Below are 27334 nucleotides of genomic sequence, written 5' to 3'. Positions count from 1 at the left end.
TATTAGGTAGATGCTCCTATCGCATAGTTAAATAGCATACTTTAAACTGAAAATGAATAATTGAGTCAGTTAGGAAAATCTGTCAAAATTTATAAAAACCACACTAAGATCACCTCACGCGTAACACGTCACACCACTAATCTCATGCGTGATAGAAAGTTCTTTTTATTTTCTGAAAAATTACAAATTTTCCAATAACGTACTCCATGTTGGTATTTTTTAATTTCATTGATTTGGTAGGGAGCTACAAATGACAATATTAATTAACACAATGTTTTTGTAGGCTCTCAGTTTTATTAGTAAATGTTTTGATTATTATAATGCATGCGCTCTCGTGAAGTGATGGTTATGTGTTTCTAGCAGGCACTACGCACTCTCTCTAAAATGGTCTTATGCTTTAGTTCTGGGTGGAAAGATTATTTTGGCGAAAGAGGAGAGAAATTTCGTTTTGGATCTTAAAACAGAGAAAACAAAATTGGAAGGAAAAGTTTTAAAAATGAGTCTGAAACAGTTTTTATAATATACAAAGAGATTACAATATCACTATTATTTCGATATAAAATGACCTGTGTCTTGTGTAACTAATATTAAAACTTTGTTTTTAATATACTTACTGTATAACAGTTATAACCATTTCGTTAATCCGCTAGTATTTTTTTACGGTTACTTTTACGGTTCAAGCCCAATTTGTTTCATTAAACTTTTCCATGCACCTTAAACCGAGGTCGACTTGTTTCTTTAGTTTTTACCAAAATATTTTTTATATTCCTAATCAAAAGATGAATCGTCATGTTTTCGGTGGATATATTGGAATATTTTGAGGGCACACAATTTTAAACCCCTGTCATCATGGGTTTCATGTAAATTGTACTTAAAACATTTCACCGTAGCACAGTTTGCTATAAACTTTCTTATCGGAAAGAGATGACCGTACACTATGCGGTCTCCAATTTTATTACATTCAATATGAACATAATGCATTGCTGATTTTAGCAAAATTCATGAATTCAAGAATGAAAACTTAACCTCACCTAACAAATAAACCAGTATATTGGCTATTTTCAAAATTTGTTTGCTGCCTGGCTTCCTTTAAAGTATAAACCGACAAGAACCGTGTTTTACTTAGACATGAATTTTATGTCAGTACTATACAACCAAAAGAGATTGGGCGGTATTTAATACTTTGGACGCGGAAGACGCACACGGTGCGTAATGACCAGGTGGCCGATCGATGTAATTAACGTGCATTTTAAAGGGGGCAATTAAAATCTCATTATCTATTCAGCAGCGAAAGCGTTAATGTACAGCCATATATTTCCGGTACAATATTTTACGGTGAACTGCATACCTACAAGTTTTCGGATACGGTTATAATGGATCAAATAATAAAAATGTTTAATTTCCATCAATTCTCACACAACAAAAATAGATTTGGTGTCTCTTAAGCCACATTTTAGAAAATCGTGTCTTTGCTATGTACTCGTACCTATACTGTATTATATAATATATTTACAAGCATATTTTTTAATTAACTCAAAAATAGTATTATCACACTTGAAACAAGTTAGAACTGTGGTGAACAATCAAAATCTAAACCGTCACCTACTAAAAAAATTAACTAAGTATTCAAAAATATTTATTTTAATTATAATAATATATTATTTTTATATACAAAAAATGTATTGATTCAAATTGCTAAACAGACTTCGTTTAGTGTGTTAATACAGTGGAACCTCTAATAACGAGCATATTTCGTTCCAGAATATTACTCGTAATGTGAAACATTCGAAGGGGGGACATGCTCGTCGAAGGTCAAAATTGAGTTTTTATTGTATTTTCAAACCATGATCCTGGACACTCCTTAAACGTTTTAGATAATCTATTTATATAATTTTGAAGCCTTATTATCCTCATAGTTATTTTAAACATTTGATGACTGCATAAAGTATTTTTGTTACATAAAATAGTATTCTTTTAAACCTCTCGCTCTAATGTTTTAGAGTATAGTCATATTTCGGTACATAACTGTGCAGTGGTGTTAAGATTTTTTACGTTTATTAATTTGTAAACGCATTTATGAAACCATTAGTATAATTTATTACGAGATAATTTTTGTAAAATATTCACGATAAAAAATTATATTGATAATCTCTGTGATCCCAAATTTGACAAGAATTAGGCATTTTATTATTCAAAAAATCAGCAAGATTAACACATTTAAAGATGATTCTAAAGATACTTATTATTATAAGCTATGTCTTTGACCATTCAAGTATGATAAACATCTTATGAATAATGATTGCTTTATAATAATTATTTACCTAAGAATAAGGTAGTGTTTTTTAGAAATACGCCATTTCTTTTGTCATTCCCCAGTGGTTAAGCTACAACATACGGCCGTAGCCATACATTGACAAACTCAATATCATTTTACTCCCTACTTTAATTATAGTTTGTCAATTTATGGCTACGGCCGTATGTTGTAGCTTAACCACTGGGGAATGACAAAAGAAATGGAGTATTTTTAAAAAACACTACCTTATTCTTAGGTCAATAATTATTATAAAGTTTATATATAAAGTAATTATAAGGCTTTTATTACATAAAATAGTATTATTTTAATCCTCTCGCTCTAATGTTTTAGAATATAGTCATATTTCAGTACATAAATGTGGAGTGGTGTTATGATTTTTCACATTTATTAATTTTTAAACGCATTTATAAAACCATTAGTATAATTTATGTTGACATTAATATAGTGAAATATTTACGATAAAAATTTTATTGATAATCTCTGTGATCCTAAATTTGACAAAACTTAGGCATTTTATTATTCAAAAAATGGGCAAGATTTACACATTTAAAGATATTTTAAAAGATACTGATTATAAGCTATGTCCTTGACCATTCAAGTGTGATAAACATCCTACGAATAATGATTGCTTTATAATAATTATTGACCTAAGAATAAGGTAGTGTTTTTTTGAAGCCATTTTTTTTGGCATTCCCCAGTGGTTAAGCTACAACATACGGCCGTAGCTATAAATTGATAAACTATAATTGAAATAGGGAGTAAAATGATATTAACGCGCGTGTTTAAGTGTAAGCAAAACAATTTTTCTCATTTAATAAATTAATGTACAATACCGCGATCCATGCTGAAAAAAATACTCATTTTTTTTTTATTTGTAACGTTTATTCAAAGAAAACTACTTATTATATTATTTATGAATTTATGACAATAACTAATTATTTTTTACTAAAAATCTGTCGAGAGATATTTATTTTTGCTAACGCTCAACATTTCGTGAAAATGTGGCATTGAATAAATTTGTAGCGCCCACAGCCACCGCTTTATGAGGGTGATGCTTCTCAATATATGACGCAACAGTTTCCCATGCTTTCAGCATTTTTCTTATTGCGCCAAAAGTTTGTTGTTTGCTATATCTTTGTTACTTAACTTACCGTAATAATATTGTATTTTCAGAGGATCGGTACTTGATGCGGCATTTAATCATCAGTAAATATGACGAGGAGTTGCTGAAGCAGAGGATAGATGCGCTGTTCACTGCTAGAACACTTATGCCACATTTTTTTAGTGACCGCGACCCCTGGCAAGATCGACTTTCAAAAGCACTGGACTCGCTAGAGTTAGTCATAATGCCGTCACTTACGGATAAAAAATACAGAATTATGGTTCTCAAGTAAGTGAATATCTAATATTATGTGGGAGGTTCAAAATAACTATTGATCAAGTCCAATTTTCAGAAAATTCGATTTTTTTGTTTCATTGTACCTATAGATAAAACAGATTTCCTATTACTATTTACAGAAGGTGTTAGGTAATTTAAATAAAATCAATTAAACTACAGTAGTTTTGATATATTTTGGGAAATTCGACAAAATTTTATACCTACTTACACTTTTTCATTCATACTTATTTGTTTTCGTTGAATTATGAATACTTATTACACAATTATTTATATATTTTTTTAAATTTAGTAAGCCCTGCTTACCATGATAAGTAGAAAATAATATTCTATCTATAAAATATCCAAAATGATGTATGATTTAATGGCATAATTTAATATATTTTATAGATGTACGAGTATTTTTTGACTATTATCTATTATGGCTTGGTTTCACAGGGTTCATTTAAAAACTACAAGCACAATCTACACATTGTAGTCTTAGTTCAATAAAACGAATAAGTTTAACTGTCAAAGTTTAGTGTGCACTTTCTTTGTCGGATCTTAACAGCCTACCTATTTACTCTTCGCCACTGTTGTGTGTTAATATCACAACCGTAGCTCTACAATTTTCCGCATAAATGGCGATACTGGTATTGATAAGTCATCAAATTTAATGACGTGAATCATGTCCATTTTGACAGTTCCTTTAGCAGTATAAAGAGGTATTTGCTAATATTATTAAAGTCTGAATATACTATAATATGATTCGACTATTTATTTAAATTGATCCATGTACTATCAAAATATGTATATACAGTGAAAACATTCCTGAATTTTACAAAAGGAGTTTTAACTTTAGGTCCAAATGTGTCAAGATCCATCTTGATGGACTTAATCCATAATTATTGTGAACCACCCATTTTATACCAGAAAAAATACAAGGTAGCAGTGCCACCTGTAAACATTATTATCGAGACGCAAAATATTAAACTCTTCCTCTTATGCGTTAAGAATATACATATTATCTTGCCTTACAACTTTATATATATTATTTCTATATCCCTCTCTCACACATATTTTCATATGTTTTCTCTTACCTTACCCCATTTAATACGTCTTACACTCATCCTTTTACAAGTATGTTCTATTTTTTCTTGTGTACTAGATACTTCACACTATCATGCCCCAGCATTGGGACATTGAGCAAGCACAAGGTCACGCTACTTCCGTGGATCCATCATCACGTCTCGCGTCTGTCGCCATTTAAGACCTACTTAGAGCATAGAACTTTTGTAGCACCGATACAGGGTGATAGGGTGATACACCGATAGCAACGAAATTCTTTAAGTTATTCCAGAACGAAACTAGGTGTTGCACTCTTACCGGCCGGAAGACATATCCCGGTCACGTGAACTCTTCGTGAGTACTTCAATCACCGATGTCCACCGTGTCCTCTGACAATCTTTTCGTACCAATGTACCCTTAAGATTCAGTGGAGACCTTACCACTATGTTAATGATTACACTTTTCCTTTCGCCTTCTATCATGGACTTACATTATGTTTTCTCTCACCTAACTTAGTACTATTTCTTCTCTCTCTCACGCGCTCTCCCGTACAGTTTTATATTATATGATTTATTTCTACCTCTGCTTTATAGACAGAATAATAAACAACTCATTAAATTATATAATATTATACATAATGCCATCTACTTTTACGGAAATTGACCGTTTCGTTGAGCCAACAGCCTTAGATCTATTTTTTTTGGAGGTTATTGTTATTTCCTATCCACTATAAAATTATTATTGTGACAATAACGTCATATTGATTGTGTGTGTGACTCTGACGTAAATTACATCGACTTGGTAAAGAAAGGACAAATTCTTCTAGTATTGCGGCCGCGATGAAATCTATTTTCAATGGTGTTAGTCTCATTTGAAAGTAACAATACAAACACCGGAATGAGTCACCTGTACCGCCACAAGATTTAAATACCTTTCTACGTGATGTGACTTCATATAAAAAAAAATTATAAAAGATCCTAATTCGCTGTTTTTTTTGTATGAAAATCATAAAACCAAGTATTTAATAAAAATGGCGTTTTATGTTTGCCATCCAATGACATTATTAATGGAAAACGCACTCAGTACAGTAGCTAGCAAGTAAATTCGCGCATAGCGATATTCGCACTTATATAGGTAGACGTCACGCAATTTCCATAATGCGATATCACGCATCGGGAATTTATAGCAATATCACCTTTATTGTAATGGCGTTAGAACAGTGTTTATAGTGTCAATGTTAATTTGAGCGAACCCGTTTGAAACTGATTTTTCGGCAGACCGACAAAAAGCATCGGGAATTAATAGCAATATCACCTTTATTGTAATGGCATTAGAACAGATTATCCCATTCGGCAGACCCAACAAAAAAGTGAGTGTCATTTTTTTCCCCAGATGATTCGTCCATATTAATATCATTGTTGCCATCCACAGTACCGTCTTAGTTGTAACGATATCCATATAAAATAATGCAGATTTTGTCCATTTATTATTTTATGCATTTCATAAAATGTGTTATCATTAATATAGATTAACAAACAGTACCTTTTGTTATGTTATTATGAACAACTATTCATGGACCGCTGGTTGCCGATATCTATTTTCAATGATACGCAACCGGTAATATTCAGGGTCAAGATTCAAATCCTCATGGTACCTGTATAAAAATATTTTTAAACGACTAAGATAAAAAAAAATATCATGCGCCGCCCATGGGTCACTGGTTGCCATCCTCTGATTTAAATAATTATATTTATTATAACTGATTGTTTCAGGCTCAATATCGATAATCGAGAGGACTATGACTTGGACATGGCATGCTTTTGTGGCTTCATGTTGGCTGACATCAGACTTCATACCGACACGTCACTGGGAGAGCTGTACATCTGGGACGCAACTAACCTTTCCATCAGTCAAATCAAGCAACTAAATTTACCATCATTAAAAAATTTAATGTTTCTATTACAGGTAAGAAAAGGTCAATAGAAAACTCTTTAATATTGCGTCCTCACTTTTTATCATTTACCAATCACTGAAATTACATGCTGTTTGTCAATAATTTCATTATATATATTTAACGTAACATAATAATATGTGCACCAATAAGATTGACTAAATTCACCCATGGTGGCCGCGTGTCTCAATCATTGGACTATCACGCCGTGGGTCCCAGGTTCGTATCCTGGATCTGGCATGTACACATATTGTTTTTCAATTAGTGTATGAGTCAGGGTATGGACCTAATATGTTTTCTCATTTCTCGTAAAAACAAAATCTGTTAGTACAAACCTCTACTCTGTGGAGGCCCATATGATCTTATTAGTATCGGACATGGTAGGAAAAATTCGTAACACATTCTTGTCACGTTAACAAATAATATATTTTTATTGGCGAGAGTTGAATTTTGATTATCAGCGCGTACACTACCAATATACGGTAGGCATGTCCGTTTTATTATTTTCCTGTCATTTTTGGTAGACATATTTGAATCTGTAATTCCATCAATCTGGCGCTGCAATGAAAAGCTAAATCATAGTGCTATATTGTCACAAAAAATTGACAGCTTTCAAAATGAAGCTCGATCTATGGATTGTAAAGTTAGAGAGGAAAAATTTTGCCCCATTTCCACAGCTGAACACATAATAATATATTGATGAAAATGAGCTTGAAGACGATGGCGATATCCTTGAGGTGATGAAACAGCATGTATTTATTCTTAGCGAATAAATTTCTTACTATTTTCCCGACCTACGAGAATTTGAAAAATACCATTGTTTTATCAATAACCCATGTGTAGTCTCCATTTATGATCTGCCTTCAGAGGACAATTTAACTCAGGAACAGTTTATTGATAGGGGTGCAAAACATGTTTTCTGTGACACGTGTCGTACCTAGTGATTTTGGGATTGAAATGGCACAGTACTATCCCGATGTTGCAAAGATGGCTATAAGAGTGCTGATTCCATTCGGAACCACCTATGAATGTGAGACAAATTTTTTTCTACACTACTTACTATCAAAACAAAATCTCGAAATATATTATACGCGACAAAATTACACAAGAGTTACACTGGCCAAAACAAAGCCAAACATAGAAGAACTGGTTTCGGACAAAGCAGATGCATCCATCCCATTAAAATTGTTATTTAAATTTAATGACTACATAATATGTAATATTTTCTGAATACAAAATTGTTTATGTTTTATTCACAACTTCCTATAAGCAGTGCCGCGCTGTAGGTATATTATGGCACCCTTGTGCAGTATTTGTATTTGTACCTAACCGATTTTTTTGAAACGGTACATGTTCAAACGCGCGCGATACCATGATCTTACTCTCCTTACTTCATTTATCGTTTCTCAATTTATGGCTACGGCCGTATGTTGTAGCTTAACCACTGGAAAATGCCAATAGAAATGGCGTATTTCAAAAAAACACTACCTTATTCTTAGGTCAATAATTATTATAAAGCAAACATTGTTCGTAGAATGTTTATCACATTTGAATGGTCAAAGACATAGCTTATATTCAGTATGTTTAAATGTGTAAATCTTGCCCATTTTTTGAAAATAAATTGCCCAATTCTTGCCAAATTTGGGATCACAGAGATTATCAATATAATTTTTTATTGTAGATACTTCACTATAATAACGTCGACATAAATTTTACCAATAGTTTTATAAATGCGTTTAAAAATTAATAAATCTAAAAAATCTTAACACCACTGCACATGGATGTACTGAAATATGACTATATTATAAAATATTAGAGCGACAGGTTTAAAAGAATACTATTTTATGTAATAAAAATACTTTATGCAGTCACCAAATATTTAAAATAAATTTAATGGATAATTAGGCTTCAAATTTATATAAATATATTATCTATAACGTTTAAGGAATGTCCAGGGTTATGCTTTGAAAAGCTCCATTTTGACTTACGCTGAGCATGTAGGCCCCTAAGTTTCAAGGCATTAAACCGATACTTGAAATGCATCTTGTACACAACGCTAATACAACTAAGTTGAAAGGCTCGGAGACCAGGTGCATGACTCAAGTGTTAAGTTTCTTTGAGCGGAGTATTCTCTGTGATATCTTCGGACTCATCATTGACATATAGTTGGAGTGGAGACAAATATGAAGGAATTATTTCGCATGGGCATCAATTACATAAATTATGTAGTTATATAGAATAACTCAAAAATATTCAAATAATAATATACCTACAGTAGAATCGACAAGTCATATTAAATTCATACAAAACTTGATCTGTTGCTAAAACTCCTTAGAAAAAGTATACAAGTCTCAGGACTCCAGCGTAAACTTCTTAATTTGGGAAAGAATTATTTTTATCTCGGAATCCATACTAGTTACGTCGATAGGCATTTATTTTGCTTGCTTTCAATCTGAATCAGTTCATCTGTTGCAATTCAGAAATAGTTTCTCGAGCGCAAAGTCATTCTTCCTTCAAACGTTATGTCAAGTAACACAGGATTAATGTAAACTGAAATATCTAACGGGTGTGAAGTAACAAGGAACCGATCTCGAGTGTACAAGAACATGGGTTTAGCCTAAACACGTGTTAAGAATACGCTTGCGCTTTGTTCTGATAACTTCTCATGGTTTTTGCACTGAATTTCATTCAATATTGGTGTATTTGAAGATTGCAATATTCACTATTGCACGTCAATAATGTGTGTTTTTGTAGAATACTCACACATTCAAAACCCTGCGTCAAAATTTAGTGTATTGGGGTATTACCATATCGGAATTATATTTATTAATCTGTTTTGTGCTTTATGTTAATATGCAGCCAAATTTTAGTATCTTTTATATTATTATTTTAATGCATTCTTTCTCTCTTATTTTTTACCCTACAATAGGCCAGGAGGCACAGTGACAGTAGTTTATTTAGTAATATAAGAGGAACAATCACAAATACCCGAGAATCGAACTTGGCAGAGCCATATAAAAAGCCAACATATTACGTACTGAACTACGAGGGCCGCCTGCAGTCAGGTATATAATATAATATTATATTGAATGTGGAGAATTTTTGCCAGCGCCATACTTTCTCTAATGAATGCATTTGACTTCCAACTTTTATATTATTATTATAAAAGATTGGCATAGTTTAAAAAATAACAATTAAAGCAGTCACTCACAAAAAAAGATAATCATACTTAAACAAGATTATTGATAGTGATAAACTCGTAGAATTTTTTGTATAACGTAATTAAAACTCCATCTATCTTACTAACTTAACAATTAATACAGTTAGTGCAAATAACTGCTTTTTTATAATTGCACAGCTAGTTTTTGTCTGCCATATTAAATTGCATTCAGATAACTGTAAGTCATCATCATTAGCCCGGGTCAATTCACTGCTGGATGAAGGCCTTTCCAAGCTTTCTCCAACTCTCTCGGTCCTGTGTCGTTCGCTGCCACGTATTTCCGCCGAACTTTACCAGTTCGTCAATCCAGCGGCTTTTAGGGCGACTCTGTGGCCGTTTCGTACCCCTTGGGTACCACTGGATGACGGCATTTGTCCAGCGGCCATCCTTTCGGCTAGCAATGCGCCCCGCCCATCTCCATTTCAGCTGTTTGGCAACGTCTATTACATCGCGTACTCTTATCTGCTTCCTAACCCATTCGTTCCTCTTACGGTCCTTTCGCGTGATGCCCAACATGCACCTCTCCATGCCTCGCTGTGTGACTCTTAGCCTTTGGACATCTCTTGTGTTGAGGGTCTACGTCTCGCAGCCATACGTGAGCACGGGTAGCACACATTGGTTGAACACCCTACGCTTAACACATAATGGTAGGTCACTCTTGAAGATAATATTCAGACGTCCGAAAGCACTCCACCCCAGCTTTGTTCTTCGAGCAATTTCATCGTGCATGCTTCCGTCTATGGACACCTGCTGTCCAAGATAGACGTAGCTGCTGACTTGCTCGAGTTGGGTGCCAGAAATACAGATAATCGCAGGGTCCGAAAAACAGTTCCTCATCACTTTTGTCTTTGAGACATTTATCTTTAGACCGACCGTTTGACTGACATCCGCGAGTTCTTGCATTCTACCTTGGAGGTCTAGCTGTAAGTAAATAATTTTAATGTGTAAATGTAAAAAAACCCGTAGTATAGTGATATGTAGACTGACTACACATCGAGCGGAACAGTTTTATCTGATGAGAAAGTTGCTTCAATGTAAGAGTATTAGAAAATTCATGAGGTTTCTTGCCATTTATATACTATAGTAATACAATATACTAAAAGTAGCCAAATTTTTAATCACTACGGGCGACCTGCTTTTGAAATTATTGGCGGCGGTCTACTCATATTAAAAGTAGTAATTTAAAGCCGAAAACAAGTCAAAATTGAAAATAAAGATAGATAATGTCAACAACATTTCAGTATCAAGTTATTTTTATAATATAAATTAATGATAACTTCAGACAGACTTAAGAATAGTATGTAAATAAAACAAGGTGTTTTTTTATTTTACTTTTATTTTTGCAAGTAATATGCTAATTATTATCTTTATAAATCGTAAATATTAACGTAAATAGCGTAATACCTTAAATGAGGCCATGGTGGCTGTTTTTGATTTTGTACGTAATCTTGCAAGAAATGTTATTAATTGTTGTAGGTATTTTTGCTTTCCGTAACTTGGTGCCAAGTGGATAATTATTCTCATATTGTTTATGGACTGTTCTAAAGTGTCTTTCAATATTAGCCACTTTTGCAAGTGCTACGCTTGAAAGACAAATAATTTATCTTTTTTCATCGTGAAAAAAAACTCTGTTCCCATTCATCATGATAATGATATATTTTGGGCTTCTTGGAACTTGTGGTCGGGTGATTCATTGTGGGTCAAAGAATAAAACTTCACTTATAGCGGAATGTCACTTCTAAACCCGAAACGGCGTATACGCCACGGTCGCCACGTGAGTTACCTACAAGTCAACTCTTGTTTTACCCGTCGGGTTTTAGGGAGAGACTGTCGTCGATAATCGGCTAACTTCCAGATTGTAGCGCGTTGTCTTTGTCGCATGGCTTGTCTCGCACGCTGTGTGGGACGGGCATCAAAGATGTGTACATATCAGATAGGCGGGCGACTAGGAATGTGGTTGACGTTTTGGCCACTCCTGTACTATTATACTGAAGATTTGTGAAATTAATATTATATTGTGACAATCGAAAGTTTGTTGAAATATATTACACAACTTGCTTAAGGCTAAGCTTCAGCTGGGGCACGATCTAAAACGACCGTGACTACGCGACGCGAAGATTATGCAAATGACTCGTCCAGAACAAAACATAATTTGTCATAAAAAGTCAACATGCATCAATTTAATGTTATGTTTATTGTTCTATTACTAATAGTAATAATATATTCATTGACATGTTTTCTTTTTATAGTAAATGGGTAACGTTTTTTAGTAATCTTTACACGATTTAAGAATTAATTCCCTCGTCACCATCACAAAACAAATTGACGTGTTCACAGATCATTTCCTCTTCGATTGCCAGCCAGTCCGAAATTTCGTCGCACTTATAGTTGAAAATTATCTGCCGTTTCACTGAAGTATCGTCTTAATATTGGTATGGTTCAGTGTAATATTAGAATGTGAAAGCACACCATCGACATCATTTTTTGGATCAATCATAAAACTCGTTTTATTTATTGCCCGGTATCCAGTTATTCTATCGCTCAGTTGTCTATATCGTCTACAAATTATCCTAGACGCCTTTTATCAAAATTCACAAATACTTCTCCCAGAGAATTTATGATTGAGGCTAATTATAGTAGCGAGATTCCGGTAGCTGCGAAAAAGAAATTAAGCAAAGATTTGTTTAATGACGCTATGAATTGTCTGACCAAAATATAGATAAATTTCAGGATCACAAAAAACACTGAACAAGATTCGTTAAAACACAAATATTTTGAATCTTTCTATATGGTTTTGACATCTGCACTTACAGATAATACAATAGGAAGAGACTTGATGCGTTTGCAATGACAATTGTGGTACTAGAAGAAGATAAACTGTATTTGCAGTCAAGCGATATTTTGGATACTGGAAGAGCCTGGCACTAAAGAACGTCTCTAAACCAACTGCAAGATACGCATTCTCTTTTTTATTTATTCTTTGATCAGGGGGTAAGAAAAGATTAGAGAGATCTTGGATAGTATTGAAAAGAAAAGGTTGCAAGGGCGTGAACCATCAAAATTGAGCAACACCACCTAGAAATCGACCCAATTAACAATAACTGAAGCAACCAGATTAGATCAGGGTCGTTCTAGAGAAGTAAATTACGCGCTGTAGCATTCCAGAGAGATTGTATTGGGGGGCGTTGAATATAAATACGGAAGCGGTGAGAGTAAAAATAAAATAGAAGAATTAAAAAAAAAAAAACTGTTCATACGTCATGTTTCATGTGTTGTGTAACGCACAGTTTATGTCGTGGTGATAACTATATTTTATAGAATAGCAACACACAAAATGCCAGCTATAACGATATGCGCTCATATTAGCTGACAAAACTTGTTGGAAGGCGAGCGTGTCGCCTAGATAAAAAGAACTTTTTATGTACAACGTTTTTAAATTTTCTGTTGAATCATATAAACTTGACTTGACTAGCTTAAACGATCAAAAAAATTTGTACTTGATAGAAATAATACTGAAATCTTATTTTGACATATCATATTGATTTCCATAGTAACGCATGTATATATTAATAATTCAGTTGCTAGGACCCCCAGACCTCTGGCATCCAATAATGGTGTCGAAATAACTTTTCATACAAAACAGAATTAACTGAAAATGAATTCAATTCTACTTAAAGATGGCTAAAAGTATTTAAACAAATGCATTGACATCGTGTTCCGATATAATCTAAAAGTTTTAAATGTCTAGCTAGTCGAGAAGTTAGTTAAAATTAATTGCAAGATTTTTACCGGACAAATAAGAATACGAGCTAAGAAAACCGTTGTAAAAATAGAGCTGAACATTGATAATTTGGTGATAGCGCACACACACGTTAACTTTGATTTGGATTATGTTTAATATTATTCATAATTTTTTTAATAATTAAAAATATGGTTTATTTTAATAAATTTAAAAAAATCCTATGGTTTAGAGAGATAAATACATTACAGTTAATAACGAAAAATTGTTACTGCATATTTCTATTTATTCGCTTTAAAAAGTGCGTTGGGGGATGTTGGGTTTTTTTTTTTGAAAAGGGGCAAAATCGGTTAGGGAATTTCTATTCTAGATGGAAAGAGATTGTTGGCAACGTCTGTAATTTCAGTGATTACCATCTTCAGTAATAAGGCAAATGTTATGAAGATTATGTACTTATCTTTAATAATTTGTTTTATTTATTTTTCAGAGCTGTTATGGGGCACCAATAAAAGGTATCCACATAATCAATGCACCTGCGATAGCAGAATTAGCGATTAGTGTAATAAAGGCAGGACTGAAGAAAAAAGTGAGTGAGAGGCTTGTAGTTCATTCATCAAAGGAAAGTTTAGAGGAAGCTTTCCCTATAAAGTATCTACCTAAGGATATGGGCGGAGAAGAACCATTTACTTTAAAAGAAATATCAAGTAAGACACTATTACATACTTACGTATTAACCTATTGGAGATAATTGGCGCCAATTTGACGCCGCTGTTAACCAAGTGATTCTGGACAATTGGCATTAGTTTGGCGCTGATTAATCTTGGTAAAACTATTTTTTTTATTATTTTTAGATATTTTTTAAAACTAGACAAATTTAACTACATAATTATTTCAAAAGTGTTTTAATACCTACATTTTGTTTAAATATTGAAAATAAAAATAATATAATAAAACTGTAGGTTGTTCATTTTTGTCTTAACTCATTTTAAATCTGACTAAAAAAATGTTTAACTGCACTATTTTTATTTAATACCGAATAAATATACACACCTGTTGTAATGTTGTAGTTAGTCTCCAAAAATAATTTGACATTACATTATATTATTAATATTTTTGGTAACATTTTTATATGAAAAATGCCAAATTGTCACTAAGATCTATATATTATTTATTATTGGCATTGCATTAGTTTATTTTTCACCGATTCAAGCAAGAGTGTCACGTCAGACTAACGCGGATTGCTAATAATTTTGGCAGATTCCTATTTTTTAATCGACTATAGAAAATTTTCAATTTATACCGCAAGATGTCGATCTCTATAAAATAAAATACAAAATAATACTATGTAGTATTAAATTTATGAATGTAAGCAGCGCTCGAAATGGAAAATTTTACGAACCGGAGCGCTCGATAATTTTATGAAAATATTAACGTTGTTATCTGATTGTATATGTATTTTACAAAAATAAGTCTGTTAGATTTTTTATTATATGACATATCTAGCGCAAGCGGTCAAATTACGAGTTTTGGAGATTTTATGAACCGGAACGGCGCTCCGGTGCGTTTTGGTGCATTGTAGGCCCTGAGTGTAAGATTTTTTTAATGAAAATACAATATTTTTAAAACTTTAAAGATAATAATCCCACATCGAAATAACGTTTTATTTTAATTGTATCTTTTTTTCATTTTAGTTCAATGGCAGAAGGCTATAAAAACTCCAGAAATGAGAGAGTGGTTCATGGACTTTGAAGTTATGAAGTCTGATGAATCCAAGAGGCTTCAGAAGAGCGATTTCATGATTGATGATATGGCAGGAATGAGAGGAACATTTAGAAAATTAAATCTCGATTAAATAAATATTTTCTTAACAATATGGTTGATACATTCAAATTGCTCAAATCCATCATAATAAATATACTTGCTAATTTAAGCTATCGCTATCGACCATTCAGATCCATATCCGACTGACAACCGTCATCCTGGAATCTTTGCCCGAGATCTTTTTCTCCAGTAGGTAACACTCCGCCTCTCTTTGTCTCTATTGACGTTATTCTCACATCTCCTCCGGGGGCGGCCCAGTAGTCGAGTTTCTACAGGGGTTTCTTCATAAACTTTATGTAGAGGTGGGGCTTAAATTATTAGCAGAATTAGTACGGATGTGGCACATTTTTTATTTGTGTCGCTAGATTTCAAAATCAGCCAAGTCCATAATAGACGAATAGGAGAAAAACAGTTTTTTGTTTTCTCAAGTACACAGTCACAGAGGTGAAAGTTTATAGTATTTCAAGTATAGAATATTTAAAATTAATAAGTTCAACATTTCGATAATGTAGAAATGTTAGAAAGCAGTAGTTCTTCATGAATTCACAAAAAAGTAAAAAATACATAAAAGTGGACTTTGAGATTTTGAAATCTAGCGACACATTTAAGCGGTTGAAGTATTCTTCAGAGAATTTTATTTTCGAATACTTTGATAGCCTTATCTTGTTTCTCCGTAATGCTCCAGGTTTCACTCAAACAGAGGGATTGGTTTGACGGTCACGTTGTATATCCGGAATTTTGTCTTTTTCGTACAATAGCTATGCCTTGAATAGACTCTTCAGTGCGAAGAAAGCTATATTTCCACTATTCAGTATATTTTAACATTCAAAGCTCATCTCATACATAAGTATGTTAATTAATTATTAAAATTTTTCAATAGGTTTGGCTACCCTTTTCTGTTTATTCCTAATATAAAATAATATATCAATTTAATTAAGTAATGCGTTATATTTTACAATATTGGATAAGATAGAACGTGAAAAATACATAGAAATGATATAAACCAAAGTTAAAAGAGAGACATAGTTACACAGTTAAAAAATATATTAAGTAGTAATTTTCTAACAGACATAATATTATTATTATTAGTATATATATATAGCTATTATAGCGTGAGGTTAAACAGTAGGTATTTCTGGAGCGCAGTTTAGAAACAAATCGATTTAACTGTCTAATTTATAAAATTGAATATATATAGTATAAAACTAAAAAAGATATATAAAAATATTTACGAGGTAATATAATTTTATTGCCTTGCACTTTTGCGTAAAGAGGCTCCCCTGTTTTAAAGTGGTTAGCGTCACAACTACTGAATCAAACTACCTGATTTGATTGCTTATTTATTATTACATGTGAATTACCTAGGTACTTATTGTGAATACAATTTTAAAACCCATAACTCGGTGGAGAGTCTAGCACTTCAAATGGTACAGTCAGGTATTACGAACCAATATTCCATACCTACAATAAATCCCTAAAATATATACACCATAAAAGAAATACATTTCCGCTTTTAAACAAAGCTTTTGAATAAACTGACTTAGAACCTAATAATAATTCACACCTATAGATTATAATAATATTGATTGACAGATAAAATAATAGGTAGATACAAAAATAATTTACTATAATTAATAAACTCAATCCTATAGGAAAGGGTGAATTGGCATATATATATGAATAGGGTGGCAGTGTTTACTGATTATTAATACTCACACCATACTCTAAAGTGATTAAAAAAATACCTATCATGCTATCAACTAAACGCGCGTGAAAGTCTTCAAGTTGAATATACGTACCTGTACACAATATATTCAAACATGTATGCCGCAGACTCGCTTGAGGAAGGGATTGGACGAAAGTCGTGTTCTATCGGTGTCTATACAGAGAGGATCTACAAAAAAATAATAAGGGTGGGAAAATGAAATACTAACACATATTATTCAATAATTAAATAATTGATTTACGTCGACAAAAATATATAAAATAAATTTAGTTATATTTAGTATACTGATTTTTTGTAATACAATTTAATATAATATAGGAAGAATTAATGTTTGTTGATTTTTTTTTATCCAATAGGAAATTCTAATCGGATGCATTCGGAATCAATTAAGACCTGAGTCGATGCACGTAAGCTGCAGTGTCGTGTATTTGAACCCTAAACCAATGCTCTACCTACTAGAATCACCTAACATAATAATACTAATAAAATATTAATCTTGCAATTGAGTTACGTAGAAAGAGTCATGCCTAACTCATATTTTTCAATTTTCTATTTTTTTTTGGTTAATAATGCCATGTGATTGATTATAAATTATTACCAATTATTAACAATTATTAAAAAAAATATTTAATTAAGAAAACTCACTTTTCACTATGTAAAAACCAATTCCAAAAACAACTCTTTGGTAAATTATATTTTGGCCATAAGTTCTTTCTAGCCAGCCAGGAAACTGTATTTGTTTTCGAACTGTAATGGTGAATTTTACATGTTTGAAGGAGATATAATGAGATTCACAATATTTAAATACATCAAATCGACAATGTCACTCATTAATATTCATGATATTTCATTAATTAGTGATTACGAAAAATAGTGCTCTAGTGTTTTTGGGGATTTATTCAAAACTTGATTTTTGGATAATGTGAGTTATGACTCTATGCGACTCAATTTATAATTATTGTCGAACAATAACTTCTTGTCTATGTGTTAAAACTGTGAAATAACAATCCTCTCCAGTGCAGCTAATCACACTTCCGTTTTCAAATGAGGAACGCACCAAAATTTATTATTTAATTTTACGCCCTCGTAGTGTACGGATCTATCAATGAAATTTGAGACTTTATAATAAAAATATGTCTAAAATAATGTTAGAATTATTATTAGTAAGCTTTTAAGTTCGCATCTAAAAAGAGAACCGACACATTATTTAAATACGCCTGCCGTGAGCACGTTGCCGCAATAACAGGTATGTCACTGAGAAGTTTTCTATAATAATTATGCGACTACACCTGTTGTTGCCAATTTCTTGTTGTGACAGAATATTCAAAATATTTGGGTAAAACCATTACAATATAATATATTTTAAATTGTCGTTATATAATAGTCTGCACTATGGAGCTTAATTTATAATTTTCCCAAAGTAACTCATGGAGTAATTTTGTATCACACTGTATTTGAATAGGGGCTTTACTATTAATATTTAACTGATTGTTTGTTTTGTTTTGTTTTGATAATTTTGGTGTTTCAAATAGAAAAACTACTTTCGTATAAGTCATAAGATGAAAAAGTTTTGGATTGAGAATGCACTAATATCATTCGAGACTTTATTCTATACAGTTTTTTCACAAATTTGTTTCATTTAACTGAATACCAATTATTATTGTAGTCACCTTTTTTATTTGATTTTTTTAGATATTATTGTATGAGGTGAAGTCACAATATAATATTCTTATATCTCAAAGTGTTTCTGTGATTGTTTCACTGCTACTATTAATTAACCTATTGTTTAACTCCTACTGCACTACTGTGATTAGGCCTCATGACCTGTTGTAGTATTAAAAAATAAAACAAAGACAATAAGTAAACGAATACTCAAATTAATTACATTGCTATGAAAATAACAAATTTATTCAAATGAATTGTTAATATAATGATAAATTTACACCTATATTCTGTGGCTAGGGCATAAGACTACTTAAGTCAAAAAGTCACCAGATAACTAGAACATCATCAATTGGACAGAATAAAACCAATTATTATATAAAGACTTTTTTTAAAACTATACATCAGTTTGGGTTGTGTTTATCCACCCTTATTTTCATATATAGATAACTTACATGATTAAGCTTGTTTGTAGTAGGTATACCATTTTCCAAACAACATTAATTATGACTTATGTGTGTATACACAAATAATGTATAGAATCTTATGATTTTTTGAATTACCTAGTAATTATTAAACAAAAAATGCAATTTCATGACTTATGTGATTTCACACCCACAGAATTTTTCTCAGATCGAAATTTTAATTTAGCTGATTATGAACAGTTTTAATAATATTGCCTATAATCTTGCCAACCATTCGGTTTTTTGCAATACGTACAGTAAAAGCGAAACAATAATGCGGTCGGTCGATAGTGTGCGTGCGTATGGGGAGCCGTGGTAAATGCCTGGCAGCCGATGACTGCATATTCATACGTATACGTACATAATATACAATCGACGAACCGCATCATTGTTTCGTTTTTACTGTACCTCTTTCGGGGAGAAAACAACTCGTAAGTATTATTGTTACTTGGATGTTACTTGCATCTTTTGAATGTTAAACCTCTCAATAAATATTATTGCAAATAACACTATATTATTACACAATATTATGTACTATATTGAATAGTAGATTTCTTAATTTTATATAAAAAATGTAACGAAAATGTTTTTCCAAATATTTATATATTTGTAAGTAGGTATTGTAAAAGAATACATTTAAAAAAAAAAATGTAATTAGTTTAATTATTATCTAAATAAAATTGTGAATGTATTAGAAAAAATATAGTTATAAGAATACATAGTGAATTTTATAAATAAATTTAATACGATTTTTTATTAATAAATTTCAGTTGAAACTACATGGAAGTTTTTATTTTTATTACAACGTTTTTCTTAGCTCGTATTCTTATTTGTCCGGTACAAATCTTGCAATCGATTTTTAACTAACTTCCCGACTAGGTAGACATTTGAAACTTTTAGAATATATCAGAACACAATGCCAATGCATTTTTCTAATACTTTTGGCCATCTTTAAGTGGAATTGAATTCATTTTTAGTTAGTTCTGTTTTGTATGAAAAGTTATTTCGACACCATTATTGGTTGCTAGGGGTCTGGGGTCCCAGCAACTAATTTATTAATATATACGTGCGTTACTATGGAGATCAATATGACATTTTAGTATTATTTCTATCGAGTACAAATTTTTTTAGGCTTAAAGCTAGTCAATTCAAGTTTATATGATTCAACAGAAAATTTAAAAACGTTGTACTTATATAAAAAGTTCTTTTTATCTTGTAATTATTTAAATTTACTTATGTTTCAGATATTCTTACTGATTTTTTTTTATAATAAAAAAAATATTGAATTCAAACTACATATTCGTGGGGTTACTGCCAGATGTTGGTAAGCCGACATTTGAGATATTTTGAGTAAATTATCATAAACGTGTATTCAGGTATATGAATTGCCTAAAAAAAAGGATCTACGGGAAAGTTGGTACTTTAATAGGTACCTTGTCATATTATTGATAAACGTTTGCAACTGCTGATTTTTCAATATGTGGTCAGAGAAAAATGTGTTAATTGACACTTATTAATAGATTAAATTTATTGTTGAACATTCAATGAATAAAACCAGTTACAAATTATTTATTATTCTTAAAATATAGCATTCTGATTTTTTTAAAAAATGCCAAAAATATTTACAAAAATGAACAACTCGTTTTAGATGTAGAATAGTGTATGTTGCAACATTCAAATACGCCAATATTGAATGAACGTCAGCGCATAAGCCGAAAGCAGTTGTCATAACAAAGGACAAGCATATTCTTTACACGTGTTTAAGTTTATACCATATTGCCTGTTACTCCGTACCAGTTAGGTATTTCAATTCCCATTATTTTTGAGTCCTCTGCTTTGGCCGGAATCACGAGAGATATCAAATTCTGTATCATTATTGTGTTATTAATTAAGAGGAAAATTTTTGATAAGCGAAACGCTGGTAGAAGAATGCTGTTATAATTAAAAATTATTAGAGAATGGGTAAATTTCAGTACGTTATCTTAATTTAGTTAGAGCTGCCACTAGCAGCGAAATCATCATCGATGTCCAATAACGGATAATGGCATAGGAAAAAACAGTTCTCTGTAACTAACACAGTGAGCGGCAAAATAGTTATAGTTTTTATTCATAGGTGCCATTGCTAATTTTATTAAAATATTATCTTATAATTTGTTACCACACGGCGTATTCAAGGGCCAGTTGTGTAAGGAATACTGAAATTGTAATTTCATTTGCATCGACGAATATTATTTTTCGTATTATTTATTATACACTTTAAAAAAAGTTGGAAAACAAAATTAATAAAATAAAAAAAACTAAATTTAATATATTATTATTGATAACATGGCACGAAAATACGTTAGGAAAACAGATAACAACCCAACGCTATAAAAATACTGACAAAATAAATATATTTTATGCCCGATTGTTATAAGTCAATAATTAATGTTTGCATTGAGAAACAAATTTAAAGCTAATATTATTCACTGAAACAAAGCTGGAAACCATTTGAAAATACCAAATATAAATCAATAGGTATTTGTGTATGTAGTAAATTGAAAACAATAATAAGAACTTAGAACTTCAAAGGAAAGTTATTGGTTTTATAAGAAAATACTCTCACGCAGTGTTGTAGTAGTGCTGCGCAGAAGCAAAGGGTGAAGGTAGGCTGTTAAGATCCGCCATAAATATAGTGCACATTAAACTTTGTTAATCATATATATTATTGTTTTTATTGAACTAAGACTACAATTACAGATGGCGTTGGTTAGTTTTTAAAAATCAATTAAACCCCGCCTAACCAAACCATAATAGTTTTGGTGTACTTTGGGCGGTACAATGAAATTGTGCACACCTTTTCATTCATATTTAATTGTTGTCATTGGATTAAAAATACATATTCCACATATTGTTGGCTCATTTTTTTTAATTCATGAAGCCTTTCCCTAAAGCAAACTACAAAAGATAAAAAAATATTATTCTATTTATAAAACATCCAAAGTAATGTATGATTTAATTGCATAATTTTAGATATTTTATATATAGATGAGTATTTTTAAATTAAATTAATTTTTAAAAACTAACCAACAACATCTGTAAATTGTAGTATTATTTCAATGACAACAAATATGTACGACTGATAAAGTGTAGTGTGCACTATTTATGGCAGATCTTAATAGCCTGCCACTATCCTTTGCCACGGAGTGCTGTGCATGGTTCCCATAAGGCTCAGCGTGGAGGATCGGGCAGTTAAGTGCAATCAACACATACCAATTTTTTTTACCTAATAGTTAAAAATATTTTATTTGAAGACTATTCACATTTTAAAATATCTGACTATGCGATAGAATTTGATAAATGCATGATGGTTGGTACTATAAATGTTAGTTGACGTGTTGAATTTTATTTTATAAAATTTTTGAGTGTGTTTCTTGACTGATAAAAATCGATATTTTATCCAATATGAAAAAGGCTTGCCTGATTCTTCACAACAACAAAAGGGGTTCAAGATCAGTGATTCATACTATTGTGATGTCCAGTGCCACTTCAATAATAATAGCGGATTTATTTAATTTTTAAATTTTAAACTTGTCAATCTCTATATAGATAAAAATCTCGTGTCACGATGTTTGTGCTCGCACTCCTCCGAAATGGCTCGACCGATTTTTATGATTTTTTTTATGTATATTTTTTAAATATGAAAATAGGTCAACAAGTATATTTCATACCGCTAGGTGATTAGATTATCTCTATCCAGAAAATTTTTTCTTCTATTTTTTTGACAATTTTTTTTTTGTATTTTTTTTATTATTTGGCATTAAAAAATACCTATAACCTCAAATTTTCACCCTCCTACCCCCACCCTCCCATTTTTTAATTGCGATTTTATTATTTTTGTATGAACAAATTTAACCGTCGTTCGTATTTCACACAACAGAACGAAATTATTTATGTTGTTGAATGACAGATGGCGCTACGTCCGAGAAAAATTCAAGAGAAGCGTCACGTCATTTTGATATTTCCTTCGGCATATCACAACGCAGTGCGTGCAAAATTTTGTACGATTTATTGTAATTTACCTATTTTTGTGTGCGTGTATTACAGTGCACAATGCCAGCAAGATACAAGGGGGGCCATTTGGGCCATCGAACGAATAAAGCAACAAACATGCGAAATAGTAGAGCAGAAAAAACAGACGAACAAATCCAACAAGATAACAAAAACGTGCGTGTGAGCATGTCGCAATTGCGTGCATCTCAATCACAATAGGCACGAGCTGAACGAAATCAACAACGACAATTGGAACGGAGCCAAGCGCGCCGGTTCGTAGTTAACACACGCAGAGCAAATAACCGACAACGCCAACAAGTACATAGAGCATTTACATCCGCTTCGTTCCTTCGTCTCGCATTCGGATGCGAGCCAGATATTGAATATTCCGCTCATCCGAAAGTGCTGATTGGTGTTATGGACAAATAATGTCCCCATTGTCATGCGCTCAAATTCAAACATGAGTCAGCCGGGATGTGTTGCGCATCAGGAAAAGTGCAAATACCAGAAATTGAAATACCACCAGAACCATTTAACGGCTTGCTCATCGGCACGGTTCCAGATTCAAAGCTGTTCCTGAAATCCATTCGCACATTCAATTTATGCTTCCAAATGACTTCGTTCGGAGCAACAGAAATAGTTCACAATACTGCGGCAAATGGTTAACAATTCCATTCTACGTTCGAAATCAAAGACTAAGTATACCACAAAGTAGGCTCATTGCTGCCAATACCAAACGAACCACATATTTTTTTACAAATCTACTTCATGGGCGGTGAGGACATCAATCGTGTGGATGCACGTTGCGGCTATAATAACCTCAATTTGCCTAATGCCAAGCGCATCGTCGGCGAACTGGACGCTCTATTGAATGAGCACAATGAATTATTGAAATTCTTCAAAGCACACATGCACGAATTGCAAAGTGACAATCACGCTATTGTCATCAATCCTGATAAACCACCAGCTGGAGAGCACGTGCGTTGATTCAATGCGCCTGTTGTTGACGACATTGCTGGAATCATGGTTGGCGACCGCACATCGACGCAAGAAATCGTGATTCGAAGAAGAAACAATAATCTGGAGTTCATCGCTGACACACACCGTTCATACGACGCTCTCCAATATCCGCTAATTTTCTGGAAGGGACAAAACGGATATTGCAAAAACATTAAACAACGAGATCCTGTCAAAGGTAATTCATTCATTATGAACGTCATTACTCATTTTGAATTGAGAAAATGAATGGTTGGTGTTTTTTTGTTTTTATCGGCGGTCATCGTCTACAGCGCTCCATTCCTCTTTCTGTCATAGATCCCATCCCCACACACTCACGATACATTCGTTATTGTTTATTTAACAACCAAAATATTCACTAGAAATAATTTATATGGCAGAACAACGTTTGCCGGGTCAGCTAGTAATATATATTACTTATAGAATATATTATATACGTATAGAATATATGAATATATACGGACACTTGAAGCTTTCGAGATGTGGCTGTATAGACGCATCCTCAAAATTCCTTGGACTAACCGGGTGACAAATTTAAAATGTTGAAGTTCTCAATCGAACGGGGAAGGACCGAGAAGTTCTACATAGTATCAAAATCAGGAAACTACAATACCTCGGCCACATTATGAGAGGACAAAAATACAGCATTCCCCAACTTGTCATTCAAGGAAAGATCAATGGGAAGCGTAGCAGAGGACGGCGCCGCATTTCGTGGCTTAAGAACCTCCGTGATTGGTACGAGTGCAGCTCCACCGAACTGTTCCAGGATGCAGACGACAAAAATAAAATCGCCTTGATGGTGGCCGACCTCCGCTAGAGGATGGCACAATAAGAATAAGATAGAATATATTATAATAAAATGTTCTTAGAAATTCAATTAATAGTGTGTGATATATTTGCCAAATATCTACGGATATCACATTATTGAACCATCCGACATTGATGCAGCGACTGCTTCTATAAACATAAATTCAGTGAAAATACATATTATATTTGATTTCTAAAATAATTTCACCGGAAAAACTACTTTTCCATAAAAGCAACCAGTATAAAGTTAAGTTATTCATATAAACAAAATTTAATATCACGTTGAGTATGCGCGGTGAGTACTTGAGTAATTGGATCTGCTCAGGATGTATACCATATTTTTGAAATCGTGCCGGAAATAACTTAGAAACATCTTAGTGTTCTTGGAAAATTCTTATTTTATAAACATAATTTTCTATTATATTTATGGAGCAACTAGTACCTACTCGGAATGCTATTAAAATATATAACTTACAATATTTCACTTTCAACCAACAAAGAAAATAAAATATTTGTAATGTTGTCTGACAATTAATTCTTGATGTAAATCAGAGGTTACCAACGTTATTTTCATCAGGAGCATACTTATTAATAGGGAGCGGATTTATATACAACAAAAATCATGATTATATGCATGCACGTATGCACCTAAAATCATTAAAATATGCACAGAAACCGAAGAAATATGCAGTTTAAAATTGACATTTACTGACAAAAAATTGAATAACTAGCTAGGTAATAATTTTTCAATATAAGAACAAAAAAACACACACAATGAATATAAAGTTAATCAATTACAATTTTCAAAATAGTTTTTTCACAAGTACAAATAATTGAATAAGAAATGCAATATAAGCCCAACATAACTTTAAAAACAAAAACGAACTTCTTAACTATTCCTAAATACTATTTTCTGTTTTTTGCACGAAAAAAAAACATTTTTATAACAATATTTTTTTCAATATTATGAATGCTCTGGCATTAAATTTTTCCGTATAGGTATCTGTCAGTATTTTGTTTATATGCGGAAAACGACCTTTCAACGTCCACAGAGGTGATTGGGCAAACTTTAAATAAAAGTGCCCGAGACTTCACTTTTTCTGATAAATCCACAGCTCGGAGATGGCATTAAAAATGGAAGTGCATCTAAAATATCTACCTTCCTAATTTAGTTATATTTCGATGAAATAATTAAAAAAAACTAAAATTATAAATTCAAAAGCTCTAAAATATGCATTTATTTATGAAATATATTATACTAATGTCTCAAATATGCATTTATATGCACTATACAATTTCATTTTTGGATTCCGTATCTTTCAAAACAGATTTCTGTGCAACTCTCATAGCTGTGCATACACCCTAATAAAACATGCACTAGCATATAAATCCGGGCCCTACTTATTATCTTTAACTTTAATCTGCGTTGAATATAATATATATTTATTTGCTGTTATTTTTTTTAAATTCGATTACTCATTTTGGGTACGTCGTATGTCAAGTGCAAAGAAAATGTATTGTATCGTAACAACCGAGTATACGCATACCTATAAATATACAAAATTTTCACCTTTATCTCGCTTGGTGGCAGCACTGCTAGTTGCGCTGTAATAAGTAATGTAAGAAAAAGGAAACATTTTTCAGAAATACGGTTAAAGCTCGTGGGCCCCACAGAAATACTTGGCGGGCCGGGCCGTAGTTTTCTCAGGCCTGATTTAAATTAATATTATTACCACTTTAAAATTCCAATGAAATCATATCTTTTACCACTTAAAAGTACACGATTTTTACATTTTCACCACTTAAATCCGATCGACGCGTTGGACATGCCTGTATTAGGTAATTAAAATAAAGTACACAATAATGATAATACTACAACATATTATTAATATATTGATTACGTATAATAAAATCCACTAGTACAGGGATTGGGTATCCTTTGTGCCAAAAAAATAATATTTAATTAATATATAATTTTAAGGATTTTTATTAAATTAACAGTATTTTTTTTATCTTCAAACAATAGTGCTTTTCCCCGAAACCAATTTTCAGTTAAAAATTTTTGAGGGCCCCATTTTTTGAAGAACAAAGAAAAATAATAAATGCTTTATTTTTTTAGCTTTTCCGGTGAATAAAAT

The 27334-nt window shown here is 32.1% G+C and overlaps 1 protein-coding gene across 1 annotated transcript in view; it reads left to right on the top strand.

Moving 5' to 3' along the window:
- LOC147069593 (alpha-tocopherol transfer protein-like) overlaps nt 1–16036 on the top strand; it is a 44776-nt gene extending 28740 nt beyond the window's left edge. Inside the window, exons 3-6 of the mRNA XM_085950170.1 lie at nt 3488–3704; nt 6530–6722; nt 14155–14371; nt 15359–16036. Coding sequence (XP_085806296.1) covers nt 3488–3704; nt 6530–6722; nt 14155–14371; nt 15359–15519 — 788 coding nt within the window. The 3' untranslated portion in view covers nt 15520–16036. The remainder of the gene's footprint in view (nt 1–3487; nt 3705–6529; nt 6723–14154; nt 14372–15358) is intronic.
- The last annotated feature ends 11298 nt before the right edge of the window (nt 16037–27334 follow it).

Source organism: Rhyacophila brunnea, unplaced genomic scaffold (genome assembly GCF_057557595.1).
Source record: "Rhyacophila brunnea isolate RB1 unplaced genomic scaffold, BYU_Rbru_1.0 scaffold_23, whole genome shotgun sequence".
NCBI lineage: Eukaryota > Metazoa > Arthropoda > Insecta > Trichoptera > Rhyacophilidae > Rhyacophila > Rhyacophila brunnea.
The sequence above is the reverse complement of the archived record's forward strand: the minus strand, read 5'-3'. Positions and strand labels throughout refer to the sequence as shown.